Source organism: Lepisma saccharinum, chromosome 2 (assembly GCF_977018435.1).
Source record: "Lepisma saccharinum chromosome 2, izLepSacc3.1, whole genome shotgun sequence".
NCBI classification, from domain to species: domain Eukaryota; kingdom Metazoa; phylum Arthropoda; class Insecta; order Zygentoma; family Lepismatidae; genus Lepisma; species Lepisma saccharinum.
This window is the reverse complement of record NC_139230.1, coordinates 150558918-150580097: the sequence shown is the minus strand read 5'-3', so window position 1 is coordinate 150580097 and position 21180 is coordinate 150558918. Positions and strand designations below refer to the sequence as shown.

Sequence of the window (21180 nt, the reverse complement as noted above, 5' to 3'; positions counted from 1 at the left end):
AAAACCTGCTAATTTTCCGTCTGGGAATGTGACGTCATTTGAAGGGGTGTAAAGGGTAAATTTCAATGTTAGGTTCTTGGAAGTATACAGAAATAAAACGTGTCATTGTTTTAAAAACCACTCAAAAACAGAAGTCTTTTTACAACCATAGAGGTAGCTACTTATACTGGTAAATTGGCGATGTCTTTAAATTAATGAATAGACATGTCTTACGAATCTATTTTAACATCTGTAGCTACCTCTCACAACAAAATATTTACTTCTGTATTTGTTTTTTTATGTAAACAACTAGATTGAGAGTGAAAAGTTATCCTTCTTATAAAATAAAAAATTGCTCATGATGACATTATTACTTGCCGTTGCAATGTTATTATATTATATTCTGTCCTCTTCCCGACGCCCATGGGTATTTTGAAAGCAAAGTGCCATTTTTAACAATATCGGCATACACCATAAGCTGCTTAGATGAAAACTATCACATTTTAGTTAAAATTATCAAGCTTGATCGATTTATTTGGTTTATTTTGCTTCGCTTTTCTGTCACTTTTGGCTAATCGCGAAGATGAGGATGAGTGATGGTGATACTGAGGAAGGGACACTCACAAAGACCATCCATGCCGAGGACGTGATTCGAACCTGGGACCCCTGCCATCATAGCGTGGTGTGATAACCACTTCGCCTTGGAGGTTGGCTGTTGGATGGTAAAACGAGGAAAGTCGTGTATTAAAGGTGCCAATTTTTTGTAAAAGAAAAATAATAGTGTATATTTTGCGTTTCCTAACTAGTAGACATACATGCGCGCGCGCGCGCGCACACACACACACACACACACACACACACACCCACACACACACACACACACAGAGGATTTATCAAGGAATTATCTACGCAAGATACTTCCCACACTCCTCTTCAGTAATTTGAGACGTAGGTAATTTTTAAGGCCGAATCACATGAAACTGGATTTTCAGAAGGACTGCCCTAGTTGCCGCTGAACTGGCTACATGGCTGAAAATGATGGCTGCCAGGCTGGCTGCCAGGCTGCCTCCTAGACAGGTTTTGACGACTAGACCGTGTTCTAATTGCAACTTGCTTTCTCTGTTAGATTGTGTAGAACAGCCAATCAGAGCGAAAGTTTGGGCACGTTAAGATAATCTGTGAATTTGGAATGGGAAAGTTTTTTTCTGTGGTTTCCGATATTGGTCGTTTTTGTTCGCTTCTCGATGATAGAAATAGTAGCACAGATGATGTGCTTTCGTGTTCATTAATATTTAGGAATTTATACAAAACAATGAGATTTGTACATTACAGATGCAAGTAGCCTATAATGAAAATCCTTATTATGTCTGTACAGAAACACACACGCACACATACGCACAAGTACACAACTACAAAACCTGTAATTGTGGCTATGGCTAATGTTTTCTGAAATAGAGGTTGTTCATTAGGGCATAGTGATATGAACAAAGGGAAAAATTCCGAAACGAATGGGGTCTTAATTTTTTACATCTAATCAGGGCAGATCACCACAAAAATATATTTGCGCTCAGACAACATCTTCTGTTGGTGCAAACCGTAAATGCCAACAATAACAACGATTAAGAGGGTAACGGTTCACGCAGACTTCACCTTCGGCGCCCTAGGTTCGCCACATCGAGTAAGTTGTGTGTCTCAGTGAATAAGGAAAGACATCTGGTACCGTTCATCAAAAGGAAGGAAGCAGTGGTCCAAAACCAGCAGGAAAAAATATAAAAATATCAGTGGCGTAGCGTTATAGTACGCCCGTACGCCCGGCGTTCCCAGATTTAAAATTTCAAAAATGCTTAAATGCTGTGATTATAAAATAAAACGTGACTAATTTCATATATGTTTGACCTTCATGGCATTATAATGGCTATTTTTCGCGATCCGCTTGCAACGCTCCACTCTCAACACTCGTTCTAGCATTTCTTTTCAATGCCTTTCCCGGCCGGACGCCGAGCAGGTTCGGCGTACGGGACTCCTATATTCCTTGCTGCCTTTATGGAGGGAAAGCTTCCATTTCTACAGCACGCGCGTAAATGGGCTCTCTTACGCTGGCGTACGAGAGGTCTACCGTGATTGGTTCATGTGACCCTTCCTGCCTTCTGAAGCAGACGACAGCGGTAGCATTCCTACCCGATTCTTCGCTCTCATGCAACTCGTGTTGTGTGATGCTACAATACGCAATATTGACTGACGTACCTTTACCAATCTCAAATATACTGCTTCTTAATGGCCACTGCATTGTATAATTTATCGCACGAACAGCGATGTGCATTAGAAACTAAAAGATCAACACAGTTTTTGTCAAATAAGTTGGTGAAGTCATCGTGATAGATATTCAGCCTGTTGCTGCTCTACCACTTAACCCGCAAAAATATTATTTTTTAATTGATTTTTTTTTGTTATTATCTAACTACTTAATATTGTGTGAATGGAAATGTTTAGCATTCATTTGAAAACTCTTAACATCGAATGGTCTCTGGACAAAATTATTTTAAAATGTTTATCAGCATTCTCAAGATGTAATAAACAGTGGTCTGAATTACTAATCGGCACTGTTACGTCAGTAGAGTGTACGATATTTGGATCATCCACTCTGCTTTTCACAGTGCGCCGAGACGACAGAGGTCCCTGGTTCGAATCCCGGCGTGAGCACGGGTGTTCTTTGTCAGTGTCCCTTCATCAATATCATCACTCATATTCATATTCGCAATTAACCAAAAGTGGTAGAAAAGCGAAGTAAAATAAACCAAATCAATCAGTAGTTGGATCGCCCACAACAATGACATCTACTGTTGTGCAGAGGCGCTTGTGATTCAGGTAGTTTTTTAATGACTTGCGTCATGCAGAAAGATATAAAAAAGCTATAGAACACCAGAGTTCAAAACATCTGTGGCATAGTGAGGCATCTAATTTTCTAGCTAAAACATGCAATGATGATGTTTTATTGAAAGCCCAGCTTACTTCAGGCAAATAATACCTGTGGCGACTAATACCATAAGTAAATTATTAAGCAAGAAAGGGCCGACTCTTCCTTCGGACTTGGCGTTCCTCTCTGTAGCCTTTTAAAATGACTCCCCTTTCTACTGAAACGGTTTTATCCTCTAGAGTCCCAATTCTCGTAGCTTAACTTCCCCAAAATTCTCTCAGTTTCTCATGGATTTTCTTCAGAAGCTGTCGAATTCTTCTGTTGCTGACTCTGGAAATGGATTCTCTCGCCCACAATTTCTTGTTATCTTCTATCACAAGCTCTGTCACGTCACTAAACGAAACGGCGGCTCTCGACCTCAGACGACTATGTCTATGTTGAAGGTAACGCCTCATCACCTCTGCTTCCCTCGGAAGATGAGAGTTTCTTAATGGTGATGAATCGCCCAAGAATGGACATTGAATTTTGATTTTATTTTTAAGTCCGGTTTATGCAATGATAGGACCTGTAATTTAACTTGAATGCGAACCACTATGTGCCTCCACAGCGCACCCAAGACTGGGATTTCGTAATTACAATTACCCTTTTATTTGGGGGGGGGGGGGGCAAAACCTTGATGAAAGTTCAGTCAGGAAAGGAAAACCTCAGTTTGACTCACTGTTATAGTTTCATTTCATTGCACTGATGGATATATGTATATACATTACGTATATACATACATACATGTGTGTGTGTATACGGGGTGTTTCAGAGCGACCCAGGCACTACCTTTTTCTCGGAACGGGTGATCCTATCAAGTTGAAACAAAAAATTGCACCACTAAGTTGAGCCCAAAGAATCCATAGAAAGTATTTGCAACAGCCTGAAAGCCACCCTTTGTGGTTTTAGTGGGGCGCACATGCCCCGTTCGTGCGATTTTCAAATGGGAAGTAGTGTTGCCCACGGGACGAGACGGGACAGGCTTCTAAAAATTCGAGACGAGACGAGATTGACCATGTGTCATAAGACAAACGAATATTTTCGAGACGAGACAGCATTTTCACTAGACTCCACGAGACGAGACAGGCCAAAGTCTCGTCTCGTGGGCAACACTAATGGGAAGGGTATGTTTGGAATGCAGATTCGGAAAGGCGGGGAAAAAATACGATTGTCATATGAAACATTTGTCTGTACCACCTACCGTTTTCCGTGTAGAAAATGGTTTTGCGAAAAAAAGGAAGGTGAGCCAAATCGAGTATACCAAGCTTAACAATTAAGATAAGTGCAGCACCATAGCAGTTTCGGAAAGTGCAGGACACAAGCTTTCCAATGATGTGCCACATGATGACTGCGGGACTAAAAAAGGATGAAACCGCGAGACCCAAAAATGGGGGTTTTAAGTTAGGGAAGATCTCCAAAATTTCAAATGGCAAGGGGGGTCGAGTAATACCTCGTTTTAAAGGTCACAGAAAACGTGAAAAAGGATGCGATCATGATTTTGTAATCCACTGACCGGTTTCAAAATGGCGACCAAAACAATTCCGACCCCTGAAGTTGGGGTCTGTGGCGTTTTAGGTTCGGGAATTAATGTAGCATCCCCAAAGAGCACATTCTCCGCCGGAAGTGAAATATTCTTCCACTTTTTCTTGCTTTCCAACCGTTCTATAAGGAAGCCTGTTCCACTCTGCCACTACCCTCCACAAGGGAGTACGTTGCACAGGAGTCGAAGGTCTGCGCAGGCTCTTTTGCCTTTGGTTCAACTATGGCTATGTTGATACATTAGAGTGTGCAGGTATAAATGTAAGTAAAGCACTACACGAGTTCTCCCCCTCCCCCCTCCTTTCACTTCCGATTTTCCTCTTACTACTTTCGTCTTTCCTGTCTTCTTTTCCTCTTTGCCTTCTCGTGACTTCTTATTTATCTCTATGTTTCTTTCTCAGCTTGTCTTACCCTCCCCCCATCTATCTCTTTACATTCTTCAAATATATCTCTGAACTGATTTTCTTGTCCACATATTTATCTCTGTTTCTCTATCATGTCTTCTTTCGTCCCTAACATATCTCTGTGAAATATATGTGAATTGCGTTTAAGTTTGTCTTACATCACATTTTGTTCTTCAAGAGTAAACAATGCAAGGCTCATGCTGTATTGTTATATGATAATGCTGATAGTGTGGTTGATGGACAATGCTGAAGGCGAAGAATTAAATGATTTTGTTCATAATTCAAATGTATGTACCTGAATATGTAGTTTTATCATGTTATGAGCTTGTAACGAAAACTGGTCGAGGGTTAATCATCACTTTTCCTAGCTTACAAGGTCATTATTTTTACTGGCAAATGTATGGGAATGTTTTGATTAAAATTAATGTCTTATTAGCAAAATTACAGGGGTCCCCTATACATAGTTTATGCCATAAATTTTAGTCCAAGTTGTCAGATAGCAAGTTAAACTACTTTTTATACCTTTGCCAAATTCAAAATATCGCATTTTCCCTATTCTGTCACCGTTTTCAAAGGATTTTCCCCAAAGGAGGTTCCTCTGCAGATGAAAACACACCAGGACTACAGTCCCGTCCTTATCGTACCCACATAATTTTGCGCCTCTCATAAAACATATACCTCGGCTTCAGTCTACTAAGACTGTGGTTTCAATCACAAAATTGCTCATTAGATCTTAACTTAATTTTTTTTAATTTTAAGAGCCTGGCCATTCCTGTTCGCTTGCGAATAACACAGATAAGAAATTTGAAAGAAATATTAATATCTTTCATTATATAGCGTGCGTGTTCGGACCCACCGAAAATCACTCTATTGTAAGAATTCCAGCTTCCGTGGCACAAACGTTCTCTGTTTCCCTCCCCCCTTTATTTTCCTTCTCTGTGGTTCAGACTAATTTACATGTAAACATGATTTCGTACAGCAGGTTCGAAACAACTACACGTAATTTATTCATTTCCAATGTGTGATCAATTTATTCTGGACATCATAGTTGTAACAAAACTAGGCTAACGAATAAAATGCCTGAGTCTTAATAGAAAGTAATTTGCTGGAGAACGAAGCGAGATAGTCCAATTACATAGGAAATATACCCGCCGTAGTTGCTTGAAACTTTCGTAGGCTGAAAATACTTTTTTTAAAGAGAATAATATTGTTTAATATCGGTAATAAAATTTCTAAGTGGGAGTATTAGGAGGGGTAATTGCCCCCTGTGCGCACGCCTATGAAATAGCCATAAAGAATTTGCCAAGCAATACTTGTGCGTCCGACTGGCGGGAACGTAACACTATGTTGTCCAGGGCTATTCACTTGGATTCGTGATAATAAAAAAAGCGTCAGTGGAGCAGAAGATAACGGCTACTCCAAAGTACATGTAAATTAAATTAGGCCTACATATATAAAATATGAAAACTCGCCTGATAGTCAACTTCCGACGAGGGATTTGGTTCCCCCTTGCCCCTTCTATTCTATGCCCGTATCTAGTTAGAATGAATGCAGTTAGTTAGAATGCAGGACATTGCATTGAGTTTTTTCTTGCAGTATGTTAATTGGCCAGTGTACCATATGGTAGTACATTGCTCTTTGTTATCGCATGATCTCTTTTCACTAGATATCTGAAATTTGTTCGGAGAATAATTGAAAGTTAAACGTATCTATGAATGTCTCATACTAGCATACTGGTCGACCGGAAGTGCGTATCGATAGTCTTCTGCAGTCGGTTCTTAGCGCAGAAGCGAACGGCGCACCGATTTTCTGTCCAGCATGCCACATGCAGCCAGAGGCATAGCTCGCGTTTCTTTGTAGCTCCGATATATAAAATGTTATTTAATCATATTTTAACTTATGATTTAAATTATTCCTGCTTATAAAGGTAAGTGTATTTATAGTCGTTTTACATGTAGTGCAAAATTATAAGTGGTGTTTAGTTCAAAATGTCAAATTATTTTTAGTTCTATTATGCACCTTGGAAGTATTCCAGCCAAGGTTCTAGAAGACGAAATTGTATGCAAGGTTACAAAAGGAACTCATTCTTTATTTAAGACTTGATACTTACGGTTGATGTCCGTTCAAAGGTTGTACTGTCCTTATAACGTTGACGTGAATAACTTATTCAGTTTCTTTCGCGAAATATAAAAGTGAGTGCATTCGTTCATAACCTAGCTTTCCATACCGAGAGATTCTGTTAGTGCTTCAAAACTGGAGAGGCTTAAAAGGTAAGACATGGTGATATATCACTGCATGCATATTTACTGCTCTATATTTCCAATCTCTGGTTCATATGATTTTGACGTAACAGCCAATTTCCCTTGTAAAAGAAAATCGATCGAAGCCGCCGTGATGCCGACCAGCGCTTGTCGCTCGCACGTAGTTGGGTAACACGAAGGCGGGGAGAATAAACGTCTGTATAGTTGTTTAGAAATCATGAGGCAGGCATGCGTGTTTATCTGGATTACAGTGGATTTCTCAAGTTAACATGTATAAATGTGTATTTGAAAGTTCTATGTTAACAGAATTTATTTTTTCCGGTAGTTATCTTTCCCTCCCCCAGTTTTATTGACCTATGAAACGTAATTTTTGTTTATTTACTACGCTAAAATGTGTGATCGTTGCTTCATTACATTAAATGTGTTCGTAAGCATTTAAATTATTTTAGATCTTCTGCAATGCAATCTTATTTAAATATTTAAAGTCAGAAATTGCATTTTTTTGGTTAAATACTTGCACCGAATTTGTAGTGGCAATATACTAGTTCTGTGTTTGACTATAATTTGGATTCGATCGTGTGTTCATGTGATTACTGATTGGCCAGGCGGGAACATGAAAGAACGCTCAATGAAGTGGCGTTCATTCAAATAAATGACGGACTTAAAAGAACACATTATGCGTACGGAATGTAATAAAATTTCCGTGCTTGTAACACATGGAACGGCATTGTCAATTGCAATGATTGTTTTACAAGAAAATCGGGAGTCAAGTTCGATTGTTGTCTTGAACTACTCTATCTTCAGAGCTAAAGAGGATTTTTTTTTATTTGTATTCCTTTAAGCATGTGGATTTATGTTATGTTTTTTTTCTATTTTTGAAGCTCCATGTTCATGGTGACTTCCATGTTGAAAGACTTTCCAGGAAATATGGAGTAAGTTTAAAGTATTTTTTTTAGATAGTTATGCTAGTCTACAGCTTCACTTCTTATTAATGTAACTAATTGATTTTGCCTTAAATTTCATATATTCAAAGGCTTCATTACTGGTATACTAAAATATTTAGTGTAAGTAGCAGCACTAACATCAGAAGGATATCAGTTGTTCAGCATTACTTGAGCTTTTTGACATGCAAACCTAACCATATAAATATATACCGATGACATCCGTAAGCATGTCAGCATTATTTTGTATTATTACAAAATATTTTGTTGTGCGCTTAAACAGAATAATTACCGGCCCAAGTTCCTTTTGTTTTATTGCGATTTCATCATGCTACGCATGCAATTTTTACATGGTTCGATTTCGATGGACGTCTGTTAACACATACTGTGGAGTTAAACGATTACTTAAGGTTTTGTTCAATATATGCTTTCGTGGGTAGGTTCCTTTAGCATTAAAATAAAGTCCCTAAATGCATTCAGTAAATTTCTCGTATCGGACAAACGGATTTCTTCAAATTTACAGGAGAAATTACTTACCGAATGCAGTTTCTTTAGACTTGTGGAAGTGTTTTCTCGCATTGTTCATTGAATTTTGCCGGTAAATCATCTATTTTTCGATATAAGTGTGTGACCAATGCATGAAAGCTCTTGCATCCATTTACTTCCAGGTGGATGTACCCTGTGTGTGATGACGTAATCCCGGTCAGTGTTTCCAAACACGTGTTTTTGTAACTGAAGAAGGTACGTTTCAGCAAATGGTTTGTGGGGCTATGTGTCAATGGTTCATGGGGCTATGCAAGAATGGTGTGTGGGGCTACGCATATTTTTTTCGAAACCAATTTTTAACTATTGTAACCTATAGTGACCCTACCTAACCTAACCTTACCGGAAATGGTTCGTGGGGCTATGTATGAATGGTTCATGGGGCTACATAGGTATTTTTGTGTACAGAGGGGTGGAAACACTGCATGCCGAGTACGGTAGTGAAACTGTGACCGCCATTTTGCGTGTTACTGAAGGCCAAAATAAACTAAGAAAACTTACTCGATATGTCACAAACAGAGCTTATTTCTGTGAAATAAGTGCAATGCCACCTTCAGCAATGTTTCTCAATGCAGAATGCGTAAGTACGAATATTCAAATTAAATGAACTAGCAAATTTCAGCCATTTGTCCGATACGAGAAATTTACTATGCATTCTACTAGGGTTCCGATTTACTTCTACATTCATTCCCATGCTTCTACGAAATTTACTGTCACTTGTCGACTGAGAATATCTTGTCCATGAGAAGTGCGTAAGGTAATTTTCAAGTTGTTTTTTTCAATATAAGAAACTTTAAAAAGTCCAAACGGTGCTCATTACTTTAAGGAAGGTTCAAATTTCGTGTGACAATGATTTCCAAAATGTCTACGATAAATAGTCTTTGTGCTAGGAGAAATCATAAAACAATCAGAGCAATTACCGAATGAGAACTAATAGTTTGTGTTTAAAAAATATATACAACTGTACATGATTTAGAGGTAATGGTTCTAAATGTTCAATGATTTTTGCAAGTTTTATGAGAGTATTAGGAACTACTTTAAAATATTGGAAATGATTGTGGGATTAGCTTGGAGGAACTAATTAGCTCAGTTAAAAGCTTCACGTAGTATTAATTACTGGAGAAATTATGGCTTGATATGTACCTTGCACAAGCAGGTGTTCTTGGATTCCAGTCTACTCTGGCACTAGGTTTTTGAGATTTTCACGTGAGACTCGAAATGGGTTTCATGTTAGAGATCAGATATTACATGATCCGGTATTTAAAAGATTTATTTAGGTAAGAGTTCAGATTGTTTTATCATTTTTTGAAAACTTCATACTAGAAAGACTGATCATTGCAGAATTGCAGGTATGATTGTTGCAGTCAATTTGAGCCTTAGTGAAAGTAATTACTGCTGTTTGGAGTTCCAAAAAGTGCAATTTATCGATGAAAGAAAAACAACTTAATTGCCTTATACAAGCATCCACGCTTCCCATTGACGAGGCATTTTTCATTTGTAGAATGAAGAAAAAGCATCGTAGGATATTGGAAATATTTGTGCAAGTAAATTTGAAGCTTTCTGATAGTAATTAGCACTGTTTTGCAATTCTGAAAAGTCCTATTTATTGCTGAAAAGATGTAAAAGGTACATTAGGCAAATATCCCCACTTCCCATCAACAAGGCATTCCACGAACTACTGCTGACAGTCAAATGGGTGTTGAGCTTCAGATCATCACCAACATGAAGAGATGTTGAAAGCATTTAGGGACATTATTGGGATACTAAAAGCCCTAAACATGAACCACCTAACCTAAGTACAAATTCCTTCATATGATACATGTGACCTAGGTGGCAGCAGCATTCTGTAACCGAGACGATAGTAAACGAATGGCTGGTTTCGAGAGAATAATCATATGTGTGTATACGGAAGTGAAAAACCATTCTCAAGCAAACCTGCATTAAGTAATTGCTAAAACTCCAAGTATGTGTTAACAGACACAAATAGAAATCGAACTATGAAAAAAATGTCTGTGTACCATGAAAAACTTGGAATTAAACAATCAGAACTTGGGTCTTTTTTAATGCTGCCTAACAATTAAAGCTTTATCGACAAAATATCCCTTCAATCCCCCCCATGTGTGAAGTAGATGGCAGAAGCATGTATCTGACAGTAAATGAATGGCTGTTTGCAAACAAAGAATCATATAGAAGTATACGGAAGGATAAAATTGTTCTCCACAAAACATGCAGTAAGTAATCACTAAGTTTCTGGAGTATGTTAAGACATACTTAGAAATTTAACCATGTAAAGATTGCCAATGCACCATGATAAATTGATAAATTAAACAATTGGAACTTGGGAATATACCATAATATTTTTTTAATTTTTATTAGCTCTTATGATTAAATTTCCATAAGTATCACTTGTCACCATCCAAACCAACTTAATGCGGAGTACTGGAACATTTTCCACCTAGAATAAATACACTGTGTACAATCACGATAGTCAGATAATTTACAGGCAGTAAGATATTTTGTGTTTTGTCACTCTTAACACTATTATGGACTATAGATATAACTTCTGCAGTTTGAGGTGTCTCAGCAAATCTAGACTTAACCTCCTCCCTTTCTCCCTCCAATTTTTCACTTCATAGCAGAATATGGGTAATTAAAACTGGAAATGAAGTTCAGTGCCAGACCATTTGATGGAAACTACTTTCTATACTACTTATAAAGTATTTGATATTAACATATACATGTGATATTTCAAATCTATAAGGTCTGGGAAGTGAGACTAGCTGTAACTAAACTTGAGTATCAGATATTAAATTCTTTCATTGTTAGATGGTTCAGGTTTAGGATCCTTATCATTGCAATAACATTCCAAACTTCCACCAACACCTGATCACGAAATTTCTGGTCTCTAGCGTGATTCCCCTTTGAGCCTCATATTCAAATCTGCTGGAACTCGTGTGTTGGAGATGACAAAACAAGTGTGGATTCTCACATAATCTAATTTTCAAATCATAATTTCTCAAGTAAAGAATACTTCGTGGCAGTGGTGGCCAGCAGTAATTATGATGGGTAGTTCCAACGTGACCAAGAAATCGAAGAAAAAATATTGCAATGCCCACCCTGCCCCCTCCTTGAGGTTGTGCCACTGGCCAAGATGTTTATTCTCATTTAATAACATGGAAAACATCGTGTGTTTAAATAATAATGCACTAATCCGATTCATCTTCACTCACTAACCTATCTTTATACACTACAGGACACTTCCCTAAAAACACAACAATTACAAGAGGAAGGGAAAAGCAAATCCTCTCACCTTCTCCTCCCCCATGCACACGTATTCCAACTGGATGTCTAATATATCCTAGACATTTGTTGTAAAAAGGAAATTGTCGAAATTCCAAAGGAAACTCTCATCACCATTTAACTTTGGGAAAATACTTCGCTTCTCCAAAAGTAGGCAGAAAAATATAGTACCTTTCTCACGAATTACTTCCCCAATGGGTCTTTCAAATCTGTGTTATTTAGCGACTTATCTCTGAAGGTGGCAACTGTGTCAAACACTGCGAAAGTTCCATCACCGTGCCAGGCGAAAATGGGCACAGCTGGTGTCTTATGGGCTAACCCCACCCCCTGCCACTTTGTTCCCGTCTCATGGTGGAAATGTTCCTCGCTGAGACTTCTTCAACCCTCTGCACAACTGTCAACTTGGTTAGGCCAGCAGTTGGGCAGCGTGGACCGCTGCCTCGCGAGGGTACGAAACCGCTGGCAATGCAGTGAGGAGGTTGGGGCGGTCGTCACATCAGCTTGACTGATTGCAAGATTTGAAACTCCTTGTTTGTAAACTATCAACGTATTCATTTAACAATACTTGGGCAAAGTATGCGTTTCTACTGAGGGTAGTGCCATGGCACGGCAGCTCTACCCCTTGAGCTGCCACTTCTTTGTGGAGTTTTTAACTGTGATAATTGGTTGCTCCAAACTTTGACATTTACTTCTTACTTCCACAATCATATTGAGCATTTACCAATATTCACATAGAACTTGCAAACATTTATTAAACTTTTGGAATCATTACCTTTGTGTTGATAGATTCATTGTTCAGGACCAAACTTCTAATTTCTGGATGCTCTTCATTATACATGCACTTGTTCTTCAAATCCGGTATGGATAAATGCACATATTAAAGACATGAATACTTAGTGCATTTTTCTTTCCTGTATATTTCCACATGGTCATACTTCTCTTTTTGGACAATTTTGCACAAGGATTTTGAGGTTAAGGAAAATTTATGAAAATGATAAGGCAACCAAACCTTTTAATATGCTCAACTAAGATTCTTCAGATTAAAAACAAAAAGTTTAAGCACATGAGGTGGAAGTAAGTGCAGAAATAATAAGTCATTGCAAAGGCTGGACCCTCCGATATTGTTTTAAGTATTCAGCATATTCTCGTTGAATGTGCCAATTTTGCTTTTCTCAGGCAGACTTTTAGGGAGAATTCACACCAAAGAAACACGCGACACGAGTGTTTCACACTGAAGAGACAAGATGCACACGGCAAGGGACACTGGTTTCTTTGCTCAGTTTGTATGATGATACCGATATAATTGCATTAATCAGTTTAATAGTCACCCGAAAATAACGTAACAAGAGACATTGTGACATGTAAATTGCATTGTAAAATTTGTGCAAGTTATTGAAACTTGGGAGAGGCATGTTGTGCATGAGAAAACTGAGAAATAATATGCACTGACCTCAAAGTGTATATGCTAGACTTTTCAAGCCTGAATAAAGCGAATACAAGTCAATGCCCTTAGCCGAATTTAAGATTTTATGCATGAATTAACATGCACCTATGAAATTAAATATTGATAAATAAATTCTAGCATAATCATAAGAGTAATAATAGTTTGATTACGTGTGTAGGATTGTTGACAAATATAAAAATATGGAAGACAAAGTGGTAACGTCGTCTCCTTGTAATTAAGTGATCCTGGGTTCGATAACCCGGGAGGCACCGGGCAGATCCAGTTCTGATTAGTCTATTTATGCATAAAATGGACTTAAAAAATGAAAACTCACAACTCAAATATGATATTAGGATTATGATAGTTGTCAACCAGTTTCAGCAGAACATTTCGGTGCTCAGTATAGTTGATACGAGGGCACGACATCGAGTCGCGGCCCGGTGGTTGAAAAACAATGCACTAGAGTACTTTACCATGTTGACTAATATATTTTGGACTAAAGTGCCTCATAAGCTGACTTTTTCACAAATAAAAGCAGTCAGGTAAATGGCCAAAACACTGCCTCTTTTCACGATGTTGAAGGCAAATTACAGCCGATGGATAACTTCATCAAAAAACTTGATAAAGCGAAATGAACGTTGTGTTTAAATCTTAAAACATTGTACATATCGATACTTTATTATATCAACAAATTAGAGGTTCAAACATAATGCCAGTTGGGCTCTCAACAAACTGAAGCAACGTGATGCACGGTATTGAGAAAACTGCACAGTCCAAGAGGCACGTGACACGTGCATCTTGCAGTGTCTCTTCGATTCGAAAGGTTGCATTGATTGCTGAGTGTTGGCTTCCAAGTGACACGTGTTGCATGTTGTGTGTCGTGTGTTTCTTCGGTGTGAATTCTCCCTTATTCTTACAAACTGTTTGTCATCCCTGTTGGAAGACAGTGCTTTTATTGAAGAGCTGGTCTCTTCAACTGTCTGTGAGGAAGTTTTTGGAAAATTCTTACTTTTTAATGTGTTTGCCCCTTTAAAACCTTGCACTTTTAGCTTTTACCAAGGGCCTTTTTACACCTCTTTGTTTTAACATTTTCAGTAAGAATTTTAGATAAGGGGATATTTATACATGTACATTGAAGGGTTCAAAATGGCCTGATGTGCCGATGCAGACAACAATTTTAATTCATTCATTTATCCGACAGACCAAGGCAGCAAGATGAATGCTATTGTGAGAACAGGCCAGTGTGAGTGACATGCAAGTGGTGCATGCAGCTTATTGTGTTACTCCAGTAAGAAAGGTTGCATTTATTTCTGAAGGTTCATTTTCAAGTGACGAGTATAACTTTTTTTTTCTGTCTTTCTTTCTTCAACAAGCACCTTTCTAATACTGGGCACTGTCAACTAATATTGTACATTTTGTTCATGAAATATTTTTTTAATTTGTGTGATACTATCCAGCAGGAAATAAATGCTAATTCATTGAAAGTGGCATTTGGTACTGATGTACAGCCTTATGTATATACAACCAAAGTGCCCTGAAGGTATGATGGATTGCATACCTCACAGGGTTAATTCTTACAGAGCAGAAATGGGAAATGTGGTTTCACTTCCTGTTACTGATCTGTAAACAACTGCTTGCACTTGCAGTACAGACACTCAAAAGTTATCTTGAGCAGTATATTTTAGAATTTGTAACCATCTGTCTTTATAGTGTTGTCAAACTCGCTTTTATTTGTCCCATCTAGTTTGCTGTATTTTTTGACACTTTGCACCCGCATGTCTAGTTGGTTGCAAAGTGCAACACTGAGTCATCTGCTTGGTTGATTTGGTGTCTGCATCATTTGCACTATGTTCTGGAGTGGTGTAGGCAGGCACATCACCTGATAATGTTCGCACGAGCAAGCAAACACCCATACGTTACATATACATTAAAGGCGCACACACGTATTTATTCGCAAAAACCTTTTGTTTTATGTTCGAGTATATGGACACAATTGACTTTAACATTCGATAATTTTTCTAGGTAGTTGGTAACACTGACTCCCACAGTGTTCAACGGAGCATGTTGAACACAATTGCTGTGCCAGCTAAGGGGCTGGTGGCCACTATACCCCGAAGATGTTCACTTCGCTGTGCGAACAGTGTGCACCCTGATGCAAGCGGCAATACTTCTTACATTCAGCACCAGAGTGATATCTTACCATGCTTTTATGATTTATGCAAGTGTGTGTAAAGGGCCATTCAGCATTTTTTAAATGCACTTTGCACTTGGACATCGGCATCATAATAAGACTTTTTCATACCATGAAAGTAACTCGCAAACTTAAATTGCAAAGGAACATGTCTCTTTTATTTCTGTATTAATTGTTAAAGAGGTAAGCAACATTCTGAATTTACCTTGTTTTAATTGATGTTGTAAGTCACTTTATGCAGAAAGGCTAATCGGGACTGGACCTACAGTTTAAAGTGGGGTCCAAACCACTATGTTCCTCCACCAGGTATCGAATCCGGGACCCCTTGATTGCACTATGTCTTCCAGGAAGCACTGCTCTGAATTTACCGATGGTAGGGAACGACTGACGTGCTTTCAATTCTGAGTTCAGTATGTATTAACATGGGGTCCCTGCAATAAAAAGCATATTGTGGGGTATGGTAGCCTTACGCTGTACATTATTCAGATTGCATGCTGCACGGATTATTATGCTTATTTATTTTGGAATAGCCATTGCTAATTATAAATAACTTAATTGAATTTAAAATCTTGTATTATTTCGATTTAGCGTGAATGTTTTGGGAAAATCGTTGAAAATTAATTGAACTATTATTCTCACTTTTCAACTGAATATTTACATTTTGTAGCAAGGAGGAAAGGACTAATTTAAATATTGTTTTTTAAAGTGAAGCTGGGATTATCTTTTTCAAAAGCATTTACTGTTCACTTTATGTAGAGAACTTAGAAGTTCGTAGATAGACTTAATTTAATAAATTTGTCATGTGGTGGCAGATTGGATTTTGATAAAAACTGGTAACTGGAAGGCCTTGCAAGACGAAGCTCGCTTATCTTCGGCGAATGCTTTGCACTGTCTCCAGATACATGTTACGCTGTCACTGTTGCCAACTTTTAGATTCTAAACTGGTCAAGGAGGGCTTAAAATGTACATCACTGACTGAGTTGATGTTTTAAGGTGAAGAGATACATTTACGCACCAGTTGTGCATTTATTTCAGTATCGCCCGAATGGGCACTGCTACTAAAAAAAACCCTGAGCGTATCCAAGATTATGAATTTCTCTCCATGTTGCAAGTGCAAACATTTTGTTATGTTTATTATTAAGCTGGGCACTATGTTTGAAAAATATGATGAATAATAATTTTTGGAATCCCATGTATTCCTTAATGGGGAATCAACTTCAACATCAAGTTACAGCTAATCAAATGGAAGTTTCGATTTTTCCACTGGTGAAATTCATCTTGAAACTGCCCTCTTCCCATTGACATCTCTTTCTATTCCATCGGAAGTTTTATATTCACAATAACAATATCACGGCACGTGCAAAATGTATAATTATGACGGAAGGTGGTCTATGTGGGTTGGAACCTGAGATGGCATCATAGTGGGGCATGGGGGGTGGGTGTCCCAGTTCACAGCCGAACGATTGATTGATTTAGTTTATTTTACTTCGCGTTTTGTGCCTCTTGGCTAATTTGTGAAGATGGGGATGAGTGATGAAATTGATGAATGGACATTCGCAAACAACAAAGCCCGAGCGGGATACGAACCCGGGACCCTTGGCATCGCAGCTCGATGTGCTAACCACTCGGCCACAAGGTCCGGCTAGAGTGCACGAAAGATCCAGATCTGGCTCCAAGAGAGCTAAGTTGGCACACTGCCATGGATTGAAGGGCTTGGGAAGACTCCCATGGAAATTGTATCACATTACCTTAAGTCCACTTTATGTACAGCAAGGCAAATCAGGATTGGACCTACCGTTTAACCTTTTGCCGCCCAAGGCCCTTTTCACATGTAAGCCTCTCTGTCCCGAGCAGATTTTGAGCAAAATGCAGAGTTTCAATTAAATGAGTGTAGATCGGAGGCTAATTGCTCTAGAGAGATGAGTGATATACCGTTGTACGCGGAATGAACCAGAGATTTAGACTATATGAAATATTTTGCAAATTCGGCGTATATGTGGCGAGGGGGAGGGGCTAACTCTCAAAATTCCAAAATTTGGGGGGAAAAAATTTGTTCCCCCACCCTCCCCTCAAGCAAAAAGTACATGACAGTGTCGGCATGCATATGGAAATGATCGCTAACATGTAAGGAACACAAAAATATTTGCATTATTATCATATGACCAATGTAACTTGAGTTATACCCCCAAAAGGAATTCTTGTCACGCCACTGATTCAAGCTTCAAAATGCAGTTACATTGAAATGACTATAGCTCAGAAACTAAATGCCCTGGAGATATGAAAGATATACCGTTGTACGCAGAATGAATCACAGATTCAGACGATATATAATTTATGCACATTCGGCGTACATATGGAGGGGGAAAGGGGGAAATCCCCTCAAAAATACTTTTCTTTAAAAAAATGGTGTTTCCCCCCCGAAAAAAATGTCAAAATGCAAAATTGCTTTAGAACAACAAAGCTGGTCTTCCTTTGTCGGCAAAAATTTGACATTGAAAAGAGCCGCAAAAGAGAAGTGCCTTTTCCCCTCCATTTTCATGAAGACAAAAAAAATGCAAAAAACCACATGTGTTAGGAACAATATAAAAAAATAAAATCGAAATTCTAGCCAAAAATAGAAAAAGTTATAACGTAAAAACTACGACCTTGACACAGCGTCTCGATCGAGATGCTTGGGACAGTGAGGGTTACATTTGGGTATCTCGTTCGAGACGCTTGGGTGGCAAAAGGTTAAAGTGTGATCCGAACCATTATGTGCCTCCACTGGAAAATGTTAACCATGTTTATCAATTCGATTGATTGATTTGCTGCTTTAAGTCCACATTATGCACAGTAAGGCTAATCTGGACTGGACCTACAGTTTAAAGTGGAATCTGAACCACTATGTGCCTCCGCCAGGTATCAAACCCAGGACCCCTTGATTACAAGGCAAGGATGCTACCACTGTGCCATTGAGGAGGCCAGCATTTATCAATTTGAAATTGCAGCCATTTATTCCTTGTTGTTGCTAGTTATCTAGTTTGACAGACCGCATTGATAGTAATATGATGCAAAATATAATTGTTAGCTTGTATCTTGATACGGGTGCATTTCGACAATGTAAAAATGAATCAGAGAAGATTTAAGATTTCAAGACCAGAAAAGTGACATAAAGTGAACAAGACACACGAACCTATTTCAAGACCTTCAAAACAAATTTGGGAAATTTGTGGTAGTCTCTTTGATGTTATAATGAAACTACTTTGAGAAGTTACAAAATATTAGGCATACTACAGTGTAGTAGCAACATATCACGAGGCCTTGGGTGAGATTAGAATGCAAGGTCCCATCTGTTCATTAAGTTTGAAATATCAATGTGAATCAATGCACAGTTCTCAAGGAAACGTCAGCAAATTATCATATTTATATAATAATAATAAAATAATATTTATATAATATTATAATAAAATATAATAAATTATATTTAATAGTACGCGACAGAAATTACACTTGGCAGAGCTACAGTAACATGCTGCTGGGATTTTCATTAACTAAAGCAGTAGTAATAGTATGTTTTTTAAGATGTTCTTTAGGCAGTAAGACACAACTGAAATGTCCTTAAATATGCTAAACTTTTTTTATTTTTAAAAGATCAGAAATACAAACTAAGAATCTAAGCTAAGTTAGCCAAATATCAGCTGCCACATTTATTTACAGTTTATTGATAATGGCACTATTTACAATCTAACATGATTAGTATTTTGTATATTATTCTATTTAAAAAAAATGTGCAATTTTTGCTTATAAAAGTTATTGAATTTTAAACTAGGGAAATGTAAGTGGTTTTTTTTTTTCAGATAACATATTACATTTACTTTCGTATGAGCTTCACCCCATCAGTAAATATATTCTGTTTTCTTTATTTCCTTTCTTAGAGCCTAATAAACACCATTAAATGATTAAGAGTTATATGTATTTTCACAAAAAGTGATTCTGATATCTACAAATTTGTGTACATTATTCTGTAATTTTATTTAAAGTGATTTTAATTAGTGATTTTTTAAAATAGAACTCCGCAATTTAAATCTTTATTTAAATCAAACCACCTTGCTTAACAGAAAGCTGGCTTCTGGGCAGTGAATGGCACTTTTACTTAACAACATTAGATTGTGCCCTTTCACGTTCAAAAGTGAGATTACAGAGTCTGCTAAATTTGGGCTGAATCATACCATTCTATAATGCCTTCCTGGAGTTTTTCCTAAGTTTCAATTTTGAGAAATATAGTTCTTTTTTCCTGGTTGTTACTTGAAGAGTAAGAAACAAGCAGAAGGCTGTACAGGATACAGAGAACACTGGAAGCTAGTGTAGAGTTTTCTAGGAGATGAAACTTGGCCAAAGCACACTATTTCAGATTTAAGCAGTGGCATGGCGTGGATTTTTAAAAGTGTTACCGGTTATCAGTAGGACATTTAAGGGAGACTTGGGCGCCTCCCCACCTCATGCCCCCCCCCCCCCCAATGTCTTCCAAGTAGTTCATATAATATTAATCTGGTACGTATGCAATTCAATACTAGATTTTGGTAAAATTATTAATCAGAAAAAAAATGTTGACATAAGGACTAAAGTGAAATCGCAAACATTGGTTGTTGACACAATAATACATAATTTGATACTTACAGAAACATCGAAGGCTACTTATAGAGCAGATCAATCTGACTTTGAAAATAGTTATATGATGCTGGGATCCCGGGTTCGAAACCTAGCTTGGGAATGGGCGTTTGTGATGTCTATTCATCAATTTAATCATATCATTACTCATCCCCATCTTCGCAAATTAGCCAAAAGTGGCACAAGCGAAGCAAAATCAATCAAATCAAATCAAAAAACTTCTATGATGCTGTCATAAAGAGAAGTTTTTCATTTGAATTTGAATTTTTGGGTGCGTCATGGTCATGGTCCATGTTATCCACATCTGAATTCGAGACTTTTTTTCACCCGAAAATAGAGTACATGGCCAACAAAAGAGTTTCGACAACTGCACACATCCACATAACCACGGAGAGTCGTTATACCACGAAACTTTGAAATGTCGGTCATATCCAGCAGACGACTTGGTTTTTAAATTGTTCAAAATAGGCTTTGGCCTCCCTTTCGCCACAATTTCGATTTTTTCTGCAAAATAACGAACCGAAAGATTGCTTCAAAATATCTTCTATCACACGATTACACACACTGTCCAGATAGGATGAACCTGCCACCTCGGAACTTGGAGCAAGCTTCATTAATTAATTGACAATGCCCGAAAACAAAATAAAGACAAAAGACACCAGTCACAAAACTCCCACAAACCGTTGTTTACTTTTGTAATACGTGAAGCACCCTCCTTGCCCCCTCCCCTGTCAGCATCGGCCCTTCCCCAATATTTCCTTCGGAACCTGAAAGAAGTCCAGTTCTACTAATGTTGCCATCTTAGTTCTTTTGAAACCAGATTTGCCCAAATCGCGAAACTTTTAGTTTCAAATAAGACGTATGTAGAGTAGATGTAGTCTTCATCTGTTTCCTAACTACTCCCACTCCCATGTTTCGCTAAATCCACTGAAATCTCATTTCTGACACCACTACTATTTTGTATATTTTACGTCCTTT

General features: G+C 38.0%; 1 protein-coding gene across 6 annotated transcripts in view; it reads left to right on the top strand.

Annotated features, from left to right (window-relative positions):
* LOC145984144 (solute carrier family 41 member 1-like) overlaps window positions 1-21180 on the top strand; it is a 215095-nt gene that overhangs the window by 134456 nt on the left and 59459 nt on the right. The window contains exons 1-2 of one of the 6 annotated variants that reach the window (XM_083117598.1): window positions 6679-6802; window positions 8018-8068. The exons of 3 other annotated variants lie outside the window; for them this stretch is intronic. In XM_083117598.1, coding sequence (XP_082973724.1) covers window positions 8022-8068 — 47 coding nt within the window. In that variant the 5' untranslated portion in view covers window positions 6679-6802; window positions 8018-8021. Of the gene's footprint in view, window positions 1-6678; window positions 6803-8017; window positions 8069-15656; window positions 15739-21180 lie in introns of those variants that run through there. 2 more of the 6 variants (XM_083117601.1, XM_083117602.1) reach the window with 2 other exon arrangements.